The sequence below is a fragment of the Macrobrachium rosenbergii genome, chromosome 22 (assembly GCF_040412425.1).
Source record: "Macrobrachium rosenbergii isolate ZJJX-2024 chromosome 22, ASM4041242v1, whole genome shotgun sequence".
In the NCBI taxonomy this organism is placed as follows: domain Eukaryota; kingdom Metazoa; phylum Arthropoda; class Malacostraca; order Decapoda; family Palaemonidae; genus Macrobrachium; species Macrobrachium rosenbergii.
This window is the reverse complement of record NC_089762.1, coordinates 42766236-42780357: the sequence shown is the minus strand read 5'-3', so window position 1 is coordinate 42780357 and position 14122 is coordinate 42766236. Positions and strand designations below refer to the sequence as shown.

General features: G+C 35.7%; 1 protein-coding gene across 1 annotated transcript; it reads right to left on the bottom strand.

The window, feature by feature from the left end:
* Positions 1-12899: 12899 nt before the first annotated feature.
* LOC136850482 (uncharacterized) lies at positions 12900-13871 on the bottom strand. The gene has a single exon (XM_067124055.1). It carries the CDS (start codon positions 13869-13871, stop codon positions 12900-12902), a length of 972 nt encoding a protein of 323 aa, XP_066980156.1.
* Between the last annotated feature and the right edge of the window lie 251 nt (positions 13872-14122).

Sequence of the window (14122 nt, the reverse complement as noted above, 5' to 3'; positions counted from 1 at the left end):
ATAATATACCAATGACCTATTTGTTTGTTTTCATTCACTTACATATACATACATATATATATATATATATATATATATATATATATATATATATATATATATATATATATATATATATATATATATGTGTGTGTGTGTGTGTGTGTGTGTGTGTGTGTGTGTCACACTATTGTATCAACGTTCACTTCCTTTCTGTATTTTCGTTTCTCGTCTGTGCCCTCGAAAATTCGGGTTCCTTTTTTTCTTTCTAATCAGGAGTATTTGCTGGCATTTTTTTTTCTTTCACTCCCACTTCCTCTAACCACCCCCACCCCTAGCAATTGTGGTTTCTTTATGAGCCTCGGTTACACTGTTTCATTCCTAGTGGGAGAGACACTCAATTAGATTAAGCACTGGAAGGAGAGAGAGAGAGAGAGAGAGAGAGAGAGGGCTGTCACTACGATTACCTTACTTTCCATGAAGAAAAAATGTAAGGCATAAAAACAGTCGTAATTTTTGGTGGAGAACATAGGAGAGAGAGAGAGAGAGAGAGAGAGAGAGAGAGAGAGAGAGAGAGAGAGAGAGAGAGAGAGAGAGAGAGAGAGTGGTTCATGAACGGCTGTCACTGGGATTACCATACTTTCCATGAAGAAAGAATGAAAGGCATAAGAGCAGTTGCAATTTTTGGTGGGGAGAGAGAGAGAGAGAGAGAGAGAGAGAGAGAGAGAGAGAGAGAGAGAGAGAGTTGGCTCATGGCTGTCACTGGGATTACCTTACTTTCCATGGAAAGAGTATAGAAGGCATAAAAACAGTGTCGTTTTTGTTAGAGAAATCGAACGAAAAGAGGAAGAGAAAGGAACGAAAAGCTCAATAACAATATGTTCAAGAAATATGTTCTTTCAACGTTCTCATCTGGCCAGAATGTAAAATGAAGAAGTCATTAAGTTAATTAAACTGTCTTTTTGTATTTTTTCATTGTAGGGAAGATTTTGATGAACTGTGTAAGGTATCGTCAAAGAAATATTTTTGACTATATTAAGCGTCATATAGTTACTTAAACTATCTTTTTGTATTCCTTCATTTTTTGATGAACTCTGTAAGGTATTATCAAAGAAACATTTGACTGTATAGTAACTGTCATATAGGCTAGTTACTTAAACTGTCTTTTTGTATTCCTTCATTTTTTGATGAACTGGGTATGGTATTACCAACTGATTGTATATGAAATTTAGAAGAATTCCTTGAAAAAATTTTAGAGTATCCTGCTTGCACACAGTCCCAACTGAAAGATTGCCGACTGTTTGTATTAATTTCATGACGCAATAGAATTTTTCCCCGAAGGACCAGACACTGAATCCTGGTGGATATGAAAACAAAACATAGAAGGGTAAAAATACTCGATTCTGTTATGTTAGTCAACAACGCGACTCCCACTGACTTTAGAGAACACTTGTACAGGCAGTCCTTAGGTCGTATAGTCTGCCCAGTGGAAATCTGAGAGAGAGAGAGAGAGAGAGAGAGAGAGAGAGAGAGAGAGAGAGAGAGAGAGAGAGAGAGAGAGAGAGAGAGGACACTTGTACTGTACTAGCTCTATGGGTCCAGTACTTAAGTTGTATAGTCTATCCAGTGAAAACTCTGAGAGAGAGAGAGAGAGAGAGGGGAAGGGGAGAGAGAGAGAGAGAGAGGGTGGAGGGAAGGGGAGAGAGAGAGAGAGAGAGGGAGGGAAGGGGGAGAGAGAGAGGGAGGGGGAAGGGGAGAGAGAGCGAGAGAGAGAACTTGAACTGTACAAGATGTGAGTCCAGTACTTAGGTCGTATAGTCTATCCAATGAAAAATCTGAGAGAGAGGGAGGGGAAGGGGGGGAGAGAGAGAGGGAGGGGAAGGGGGGGAGAGAGAGAGGGAGGGGGAAGGGGAGAGAGAGAGAGAGAGGAGGTGGGGAAGGAGAGGGGAGAGAGAGAGAGAGAGAGAGAGAGAGAGAGGGAGAGAGAGAGAGAGAGAGAGAGAGAGAGAGAGAGAGAGAGATAGGAGCTATCGTGGGCATGGAAGTAAAAATGAAATAGCCGGGAACAGTTTTACGAACATATGATACTAGCGATAGTAATATCCTTTCCATACCGAAGCGAGAGAGAGAGAGAGAGAGAGAGAGAGAGAGAGAGAGAGAGAGAGAGAGAGAGAGAGAGAGAGAAAGAGAGAGAGAGAGTCCAGGGGCCTGACAAACTTCTGTACACTTCTGAAGAAAATTTTCACCAAGATTAACAAAGTGTGGAAAGTTCCCAGGGAATTCGGGTGGTCGGTACGCGGTGATGATTTCATAAAGCACTTTTTGATATTGATACTAATAGCCCTATATAGGCATAATCTGCTGTTGGATATGATTTAATTTGGTTATAAATGAGGCTGTCACTTTTCCTGCCGATTTCTTCGAGAAAGATACGCATTCATCTCGTTACTTCTCTGAATTGAAAGTTAATAATTCAAGACCGTAATATGATAATAATAATAATAATAGTAATAATAATAATAATAATAATAATAATAATTATTATTATTATTATTATTATTATTATTATTATAATAATAATAATAATAATAATAATAATAATAATAATGATAATAATAATAATAATGAGTATTTTTCGACTAAATAACAAATTTAACTCATTAATTTTCTGAATTGATAGTTCATCATTCAATGCAATAATAAAATAATAATAATAATAATAATAATAATAATAATAATAATAATGAGTATTTTTTACTTAGGACCACTATTGAAAAGTAGTAAGCAATAAAGGAATATGGTCAACATATTGTAGCTACTTTTTTAGTTTTATTTTTCGTTATGTAGCCATGTTTAGATTTATAAAAAAACATTGGAAGCAAAATTCTATAACGAATTATAAGACAGAAAAACAATTACAAAAAAAGACATATATATATATATATATATATATATATATATATATATATATATATATATATATATATATATATATATAAGCTCATAGTTGTCCTTTAAATGCGAATTATGAATGTACTTAAAGTAAACCACATTAATCACTATAGTAACTATAGTGAACCAACCATAGTGAGGTATAGTGAACTATAGTGACTAACGTTGAACGTTATGTGGTTACAAGCAGACATGTATAGTTATTGGGTATCTCGTATGTGAGAGAAATTCATATGCCCGAACAACAACAACAACAACAACAACAATAATAATAATAAAAATAATAATAATTCTGATACACACTCCCTCTTCAACCTGTTGAATCAACTCCCAGTTCCGGAGTAAATAAACAAATAAAAAAAAAACAGATTTATATCCCAGTACGAAAAGCGCTTGAAGCTTTCACTTAATGATACTTTCACGAACAACAAATTTAATATCTTTTTAAGATGTGAATCTACGAGGATCTGCCCTTAATCTCGCGAAATATACGACCGGTATATATATCTCGTGAAAATGCGAGAGTGGGTGGGCTGGCGGGGTCCTTTCCTTTCCAAAAAAAGAAAAAATCCTTTTCAAATAAAATTCGCTGTCAAAATTTGCGCTTTGTTTCTGTCTGGAATAACGAGTGTTTTTTACTCGGGAGAGGAAGGGGCGGAGGGGGGGGGGAGGGGTTAGATGAACGCACTACTGCTATATTTAAGGTACTGTTAGGGAGTGATGTATATTAATTTTATTTTGTAATTTACAATGACGTTACTCAGCTGATAAAATGCATTCATTATACAGCATTCATCGTCTGTATTCTTCAGTCTTAAGGATAATTATACGGTCAAAAACTTGATATGATAGCTGTTATTATTATTATTATTATTATTATTATTATTATTATTATTATTATTATTATTATTATTATTATTATTATAGTAGATGAAACCTACTCACATGGAACAAGCGCACCAAAGGGGCCATTGACTTGAAATTCAAGCTTCCAAAGAATGTTGGTTTCATCCTCCCTCCGCAGACCCCACACTGCAGCAGTAACTGATCATGATACAGAGCCAGTGATTTTTCATCGCCCGGGGAGAGACGCGAACCCGCGGCATCTGAGTGGCATGTCACGACACCAACCACTGTGCCAACGGACCAGCGTTATTATTATTATTATTATTAAAAAGGATGGCTGTATTATGCGAATTTATCTTATATAGTGTCTTTTCCATCTTCCTTATGATTCGCTTTTCGGGATCAGCGATGTTAGTCAGCAACTGGCCGATATTCATGTTGGAAAAGGATAGTGTGCGGAACATGTCGACGGTACCTGAAATAGAACCCGAATCCAGACGAACGATTTCTGATTGGATATTTTAATAAAAGATTCCCGCATTCCGCACACTATCCTTTTCCAACATGAATATCGGCCAGTTGCTGACTAACGTCGTTGAGCCCGAAAAGCGAATCATAAGGAAGATAGAAATGACTATATAAGATAAATTTGCATAATACATCCATCCATTTTAATAAGACCTGTTTAAAAGAGGGTCTACTCCCTTCATGCTATTATTATTATTATTATTATTATTATTATTATTATTATTATTATTATTATTATTATTATTATTATTATCCGTTGTCCATATTTTTCAGTTTTACTGGCAAAAACTTCATATGAGAGCTATTATTATTATTATTATTATTATTATTATTATTATTATTATTATTATTATTATTATTATTATTATTATTATTATTATTATTATTATTATTATTATTTTCCGTTGTCTATATTTTTCAGTTTTACAAATAATAGTACCGTTAAAAAAATTCACATGATAGCTGTTATTATTATTATTATTATTATTATTATTATTATTATTATTATTATTATTATTATTATTATTATTATTATATATCCAGAAGATAAACCCGTATTCATATGGAACAAGCTTACACCGGCCATTGATCTGAAATTCAAACCCCCAAAGAACACGGCGCTCATCTGCAAGAAGTTACAGAAATCAATAGCAAATACAGAAAGGAGAGATCAATTATCAGAAAAGAAGAAAGATAAGTTAATAAGTAGGTATAGAGAAATTTTTTTAAAAAATAGGGAAAAACAAGGTAGATTTTTCTATGATAGTAATGCATTGCATCTTCGCTTGAAACTTTCGAGGCTCCAACGCACGACATCCTAAGGGCGGCTGTTTCACAGTCCAACGGTGTGAGGAAACGTCAAGTATATCTTAGTTTAACCAGACCACTGAGCCGATCAACAGCTCTCCTAGGGCTGGCCCCAAGGATTAGACTTATTTTACGTGGCTAAGAACCAGTTGGTTACCTAGCAAACGGACATACAGCTTATTGTGGAATCCGAACCACATTATGACGAGAAATGAATGTCTATCACCAGAGATAAATTCCTCTAATTCTTCACTGGCCGGACGGAGACTCGAACGCTGGGCCAACAGCGACCTCCGGAACTGAGAACTTCGACAGCGTGGCACATTTAGTGCATGGAAATGAATGACCATCTCGTTAAATAAGTGTGAAATATCAAGAATATTATCCTGGTACTAATGTCAAAGGCAACTTCCTTTATAAACGTCTGCATCAATAGTAGAGCGATACCTCACCTTTAGTAAGTACAGGAAGAGGTTTCCACATTGAAAATAGGCAGAAAAGGTCATTTTCTCAACGCTTAGAAATTCTAGAAACTGTTCAGGGTGCGCTTTCTAAGGGGCACTGTTGGAAATATTTAAAACTAAAGGGGAAACCACGTTACTCCGTTCACTTGTTTAATTTTTAATTCCTCTTTGTGGGATGTACTGATCCGTCGTTGCAAAAAGCAGACTTTCATGAACCTACGCGATTTTGATTCTTGCTTTCCTTTAATATTTTTAAACAATTCCTGTCTCTATTTCTTGTAGCTCGTGTTTTAGTTTTCTCTAAAAGAAAACTATTGTGCCGGCTTTGTCTGTCCGTCCACACATTATTTTGTCCGCACTTTTTCTGTCCGCCCTCAGATCTTAAAAACTGTTAAGGCTAGAGGGCTGTAAATTGGTATGTTGAGCATCCACCCTCCAACCATCAAGCATACCAAATTGCAGCCCTCTAGCCTTAGTAGTTTTTATTTTATTTAAGGTTAACGTTAGCCATAATCGTGCGTCTGGCAATGCCATAGGACAGGCCACCACTGGGCCGTGACTGAAAGTTTCATGGGCCTCGGCTCATACAGCATTATACGCTGTACAGAAACTCGATTGCGCCGAAGAAACTTCGGCGCCTTTTTTACTTTTTTTTTTGTTATACAAACATTCATAAATATGTATAACAACATTGGAAGCAATATCCTGTTACGAATTAGAAGACACAAAACCAATAACAAAAACTTTATTATATGTTACTGATAACTCCCTGTTTAATTAATTTTATTATATTTCAACAATGTAGGTAAAGGGTTCTTTTAGTAATATACATAGGAAATATAGTTAATCCTAGTAATATACAATGAAATTATAGTAGATCTTAGTAAAGTACAATGAAAATATAACTGCTCTTAGTAATATACAATGAAAATATAATTGCTCTTATTAATATACAATGAAAATATAATTGCTCTTAGTAATATACAATCAAAATATTGCTCTTAGTAATGTACAATGAAAATATAATTGCTCTTAGTAATATACAATGAAAATATAATTGCTCTTAGTAATATACAATGAAAATTTAATTGCTCTTGATAATCTACAATGAAAATATAATTGCTCTTAGTAATATACAATGAGAATATAATTGCTTTTGTGATGTGCATCGAAAATATAAGCTATAATAACTGAGCACCACAAACCTTTAATATTGCAGCTCACTTTTTTTTTTACCATAATTTCTGGAGAAAGAAAAATAATAAATAAACCACGTGACCGCATTCAGCACGCAAAAACAAATGTTTAACTCAATATTCATGTGTAGACCAACGCATCAAAACTGAATAAGAATGAGGGGAAGTCCTTGAGAGTCATACGGAAATAGACGCCAATGGAAGCCGCTCTGTTCATCAACAATAGATTCTGGCTGGCCTTGAATAATGTAGGGCTCAAACGAGAACACCTTATTTCTCGCCATCTTCTCAGGAGAACATCCTCTGAGCATCCTATATGTTCACGCCCCCGTGGAATGATTTATTGAAAGAGAGGCAGGCCGCCCACTTACGGTCATACCAGGTCTCGGCCGCCCACACTTTACGCGCGCTTGACCTTTGGAGAGTGATGGAATTTTTTTTTTTTTTTCAAGCTTTCGATCGGATTTAGCACTCATCTGTTTCCCCCAGGGTGAGGTGACCTTTTGGTGACCCAGTTTTTTTGTGGGGATCATCATCTGTGGGCTTAGGTTTTTTGGGGTCAGGGGTCATAACCTATAGACTTGTGTGGTACCACTAATGACTTTTTTTTAATTGAAACATTCTCCTTACTAGGAATTTTATTTTAATATATCAATATATATTTTTAATTACTATGTGAACACATGAAAATGGGAAACTTCCGGTATCTAATCACTTATACGTGACAAAACACATCGAGATATTTTATGCAGAAAATAAAGAAAAAATGAAAGTTTATATATCAATATCCAAACGCGAAATATTTTAATATTTCGGTGAGTTATATGCAGTTAAACATCAGATTTTTTTTTTGGTACGGTGGCGGTTGTATTAGGAAGAGGAGATGCAGGAAATAAAAAGGTATTATTATTTCATGAAGCAGTCATTAAAAACCATATTAAAGAGCAACAGTTATGTATCTGCCAAAGTGTCAAAGGTTTACTCTCAGTTGGTAAAAGGATAAAGTTATCTGAAGCAACCTTGAGGAGACGTAGGTCTACTTGTTTACATTTTATGTCAAGCAACAGTCATACATATGCGAATGTAAATAAATAGCACACATATATTAAATTCGAGTATAATTCTGAAAAAATAAACTAAAATACATTTTTCCCAAAATACGAAATAGTGAAGAAAATCTATTTAAACGATAATTAAAGGAGAATACACTTTACGAGTATATATTTAAAATGTCGAAGTCTTCCACGACCTTGATTTGAAAAATTTATCAAAGGGCTCAGTCTTTTATAAGAAACAGCCTTGGCATTCTTATCCTTCCTTTGTGTGTGTGTGTGTGTGTGTGTGTGTGCGCGTGCGTATGCGTGAGTATGTTGGTGCATGAGAATGCAATCCTTACCAGTACGTTGCATAATCATTTGCAAGGGACTCTTACTTCCTGACTGCTTTGAAAATTCTAGGGTTCGCTTTTCATCCTAAAATTTTTGGTATGCTAATAGTAATTTGAGTAATTCTCGTTTCACATTTGATCAGCTTTACTTTGAACTTTTCAAGGAAAATTTTTTGGTAGCAATAGATAATTATTTAACTTACGTTTCACTATTTGATTTTAGTTTTTTAATGGGAATTATACTATATAAGGAACGTATAGCAATAGATAATATATATATATATATATATATTTATATTTTAGTTTTTGAGAATATTATATATATATATATATATATATATATATATATATATATATATATATATATATATATATGTATATATCAACGCCTGCCCTATGAGCCTACAGAGGCCCAGAAGAATACTTTAATATATATATATATATATATATATATATATATATATATATATATATATATATATATATATATATATATATATATATATATGCTTAAAAATCACAGTAGATGCACGTGACTTCAGTATAAGTGAATCCCACAGGAAAATGAATGGCCTGTCATTTTCCTGTGGGATTCACTTATATATATATATATTTATATATATATATATATATATATATATATATATATATATATATATATATATATATATATATATATATGTTATGTCTTGTTTCGTACATTTAAGGAAATGATAGCTTTACAATGACATCTACAAAAAAGTATGAAGATATAGGTAAGTGTGTATTAGTCAAAATGTACGAAGAGCTCTCGAGGTTTTCGTCCATCTTGTAAAGTATAATGAATAGTTATCATCATTGTTGCCCAGTTCAGTGGTTACAGAATGGACATTGTCCGTGTGTGTGTCACGATTTTAAAAGAAGTATCATTAGATGGTTCCTTCATGAGAAATCTGATCGTTAATAACCAATCTTTTTAATTGAGATTTATATCAAAGCATAGCTTCTTGGTTATGCGATAAATAATATATGTTTATCCTTTCCAGCAGTAGGTGGTGCGCGCACTGACTGGAATGGATAACGCGTTCTGAAGCCCCTGCCGCCACCAGAAGCACCTGACCTGCTGCTCTGCTCTGCTTTGCTCTCCACTAGCAATCGCCGCTGGAAGAAGAAGAAAAAGCAGAAGAAGAAGACCCATCACGGCGCGAGCCAGTCCAGCCACCAGTGTTTGTTCAGCTTCCATCGAGGAAGGGTGTACTCTCCCGCGCAGCAGTTCGCTTACTCATGCGCTTCCAGTTCCCCGTAAATCGTGTCTTTTCGTAGAATTTCCTCCCCCCCGGTACCTAACCCCTGATGATGGCACGCGGCAACGTCCTCTCTGATCATTAGGTGAGGACGTAGGGGACTTGTTAAACCCCGGACTTTGAGAAGTCGAGAAAATTGTACCCCGGGACTTTGCTTGGCTGTGACCTGCACGTAAGTTGTTGTTATATCGTCCGTATTCATCGACCTGAAGACTGCAGTGGGAAGTCAAGGACACACCTTCACCTAGGCGTTCGAGGTAAGTTTTTTTTTTTTTTTTTTTTTTGCTGCAACGTTGCAAAATTCATTTTTATGAGGGGTGCATGTACCTGCTTTTTTTTCATTGTCGTTTATTGGCAGTTGTGTTTTTTTTTTTTTATCTGGAATATTACGTCAGTTGCTCTTGGTATTGAAGCCAGAAAAAAATGCTTTTAATCAGGAATCGTAACGGATTAAAAATATACTAATAGGCGTAATATCCGTGTGACGTCACTGAGTATCCATTCACCTTTGCAATATGCTGGACCTCCTCCCGCTCTCCCCACAACATAAAAAATGAATGAAATATCACACCTGTTATTCATTTCATCTTCAAACTAATTCATTACGGTAACGAATTAATGCCTCGTAATTTGGGTCCGTTTAAAACTGTCATGGAAGACTCGTGAAAAATCTCACCTGTTATTCGTTTTATTTTACAACCAATTCATTACTGCAATGCTTTTACACCTGGTAATTTGGATCTGTTTAAAATTGTTATGGAAGACTTGGAAATTAAGTGACACCTGTTGGAAAAGGGGGTGGGAGTAATAATAGGATGACTGAAGTAATTTAACTAAAGTGAACACAAGAAATAGTTGCGTGGGCGTAATAGGAAATAGTTTATAGTTTATCGTTTTGTAAACCTGATTACGACAGAACGCAGTTGATTTGCATAAAGGAATGTTAATGGTATGTATAAATGCACACGTACTTTGTGTGTGTGTATATATATATATATATATATATATATATATATATATATATATATAGAGAGAGAGAGAGAGAGAGAGAGAGAGAGAGAGAGAGAGAGAGCATGATTTACTAAATCAGGATTATTTTCTATGAAATTAATGAAAGTTGATAATGTATATTATCATTATATATATATATATATATATATATATATATATATATATATATACATATATATATATGAAGAGAGAGAGAGAGAGCATGATTTGCTCTAGCAGGAATCATTTCCGAAAAAATTAATGTAAGTTGCGGTAATGATAACAGTAGCATCAGTTTGCACTGTAAAAGTAGTTGTATTATTATTATTATTATTATTATTATTATTATTATTATTATTATTATTATTATATATGAAAAAAATCCAGCTTATAATAATAACACAGTAGTAAAAAAATCATGGAATAAAGCTTTACTTTGGATAACTGTGGTATACAATATCCAAGGCTATATCTTATAGAAGGTAGAATGCGTAGGACAAGTATCACTGAATATATGAATTTGCTGTAGAATTGGATATTAAAATTCATGGAAACTTTACTTTCTAGTAAATGCCATTCGATTTGACATTTTTCTGATAACATACTTTTCTCCATCTGTCTCATTCAAAATGTATATACGGTGTATATATATATGTGTGTGTATATATATATATATATATATATATATATATATATATATATATATATATATATATATATATATATATATATATATATATATATATATATATATATATATATTATATGTGTACATGTAATATATATATATATATATATATGTGTGTGTGTGTGTGTGTGTGTGTGCGTGCATGTGTTCGTTGCGGATGAAACTTTAATAAAGAGCGCGATTTTATTTAAAACGTCGTAAAAGCTCCATAGCACACAAGAGATTATTTAATTGAAAATACTGGGGTGTTTTCTGGCGTCCCAACTACTAAGGTCACTGAGGGAACGGTAACCGTTGTTTGAGTAACAAAATCGTAAAAAAAGTCATTTACATCCTTTTACCTAGTAATCAAATTCGAATCAACCTTTTTAATATATAATGACTCTATTCACTTGTCAAACTGATCCGAGATGGGCGTGTTCTGTTTATGAAGTATTAATGTTAAATTTGCTATAATTCAGGTTAATGATCATTCTTTTCACCATAATGTCTGCTGTCTTTATGTGGGCGTGCAAAGTACGGTTAACTATTTTGGCTTAAAAAAAACCATATTTTGAAATGTGTCAAAGCTTACCAAGTCCGAATATAATTGGTTTTACAATTTCTGCTCCGTTTTACTCGTAGTATAAAACCATATGGCGATACTGTAAGCAGAAAGAGAGAGAGAGAGAGAGAGAGAGAGAGAGAGAGAGAGAGAGAGAGAGAGAGAGAGAGAGAGAGAGAGAGAAAACAAACATTCCATATCGTGGAAAGATCATATCATTAGCGTTGCAGTAAGACTTTGTCTTTGTCTTACCTGGGAACGAAAGAAAACGGATACTAAGCTCTTCTGTGACACGAAAATGGAATAATGGCAATTTGTGACCTCCATAAGAACTGACAGCTATGAACTGTCTAATGTCATGCAAACTGCTGAATTCGCCTACTTCTTCGTAAAGAGTCTTATTTATTCGTCAAATACAGTTTATTGTTTCTAGAATGACTTGTTCTGCGATGTCATAATTGTTCCCTAGGCGTTTACACATATTTAGCTCCGCAGGGTTATCCTAGGTGGTGCAGCTATTTGTAAAAGTAGAGTTATCCCAGATGGCACCATTTCTTGTAGCTTTATGGTTATCTCAGGTGTTACCATTATTTATAGGAGCAGGGTTATCCAATGGCTCCATTATTATTGTTATGATCAAGTTTATCTCAATTATTCCATTACTTGTATAGGTGCAGATGTTCCAGGAGGTGCCATTATCTCAGGTGGTGCCATTACGTGTAGGATCATGGTTATTTCAGGGGATGCCCTGATTTGTAGGAGCATGGTTATCTCAAGGGGTGCCATTATACTTAGGAGCATGGTTATCTCAAGTGGTGCCATGATGCATAGGAGCATGGTTATCTCAGGTGGTGCCATTACATGTAGGATCATGGTTATTTCAGATGGTGCTCAGATTTGCAGGAGCATGGTTATCTCAAGGGGTGCCATTATACATAGGAGCATGGCTATCTCAGGTGGTGCCATTATGCATAGGAACATGGTTATCTCAGGTGGTCCCTTGATTTGTAGGAGCATGGTAATCTCAGGTGGTGCCATTATACATAGGAGCATGGTTATCTCAGGTGGTGCCATGAGTTGTAGGAGCATGGTTATCTCAGGTGGTGCCATTATACATAGGAACATGATTATCTCAGGTGGTGCCATTATACATAGGAGCATGGTTATCGCAAGTGGTGCTGTCATGCATAGGAGAGTGGTTATCTCAAGTGGTACCAATATACATAGGAACATGGTTAGCTCATGTATAGTGCTATTATACATAGGAGTGTGGTTATCTCAGGTGGTGCCATGATTTCTAGGAGCATGGTTATCTCAGGTGGTACCATTATTAGTAGGAGCATGGTTATCTCAGGTGGTGCCATTATTTGCAGGAGCATGATTATCTCAGGTGGTGCCATTAGACATACAAGCATGGTTATCTCAGGTGGTGTCATTATTTGCAGGAGCATGGTTATCTCAGGTGGTGCCATTATTTGCAGGAGCATGGTTATCTCAGGTGGTGCCATTATTTGCAGGAGCATGGTTATCTCAGGTGGTGCCATTATTTGCAGGAGCATGGTTATCTCAGGTGGTGCCATTATTTGTAGGAGCATGGTTATCTCAGGTGGTGCCATTATTTGCAGGAGCATGGTTATCTCAGGTGGTGCCATTATTTGCAGGAGCATGGTTATCTCAAGTGGTGCCATGATTTGTAGGAGCATGGTTATCTCAGGTGGTGCCATTATTTGCAGGAGCATGGTTATCTCAGGTGGTGCCATTATTTGTAGGAGCATGGTTATCTCAGGTGGTGCCAGTATTTGCAGGAGCATGGTTATCTCAGGTGGTGCCATTATTTGTAGGAGCATGGTTATCTCAGGTGGTGCCATTATTTGCAGGAGCATGGTTATCTCAAGTGGTGCCATTATTTGCAGGAGCATGGTTATCTCAGGTGGTGCCATTATTTGTAGGAGCATGGTTATCTCAGGTGGTGCCAGTATTTGCAGGAGTATGGTTATCTCAGGTGGTGCCATTATTTGCAGGAGCATGGTTATCTCAGGTGGTGCCATTAGACATAGGAGCATGGTTATCTCAAGTGGTGCCATGATTTGTAGGAGCATGGTTATCTCAGGTGGTGCCATTATTTGTAGGAGCATGGTTATCTCAGGTGGTGCCATTATGTGCAGGAGCATGGTTATCTCAGGTGGTGCCATTATGTGCAGGAGCATGGTTATCTCAGGTGGTGCCATTTATGTGCAGGAGCATGGTTATCTCAGGTGGTGCCATTAATTGTAGTAGCATGGTTATTTCAGGTGGTGCCATTATTTGTAGGAGCATGGTTATCTCAGGTGGTGCCATTATTTGTAGGAGCATGGTTATCTCAGGTGGTGCCATTATTTGCAGGAGCATGGTTATCTCAGGTGGTGCCGTTATTTGCAGGAGCATGGTTATCTCAGATGATGCCATTATGTTTACGAGC

What these genes read in the sequence shown, in the direction of transcription:
- LOC136850482 (XM_067124055.1), bottom strand. Translation starts at nt 13,871, where the DNA reads ATGCTCCTGCACATAATGGCACCACCTGAGATAACCATGCTCCTGCAC.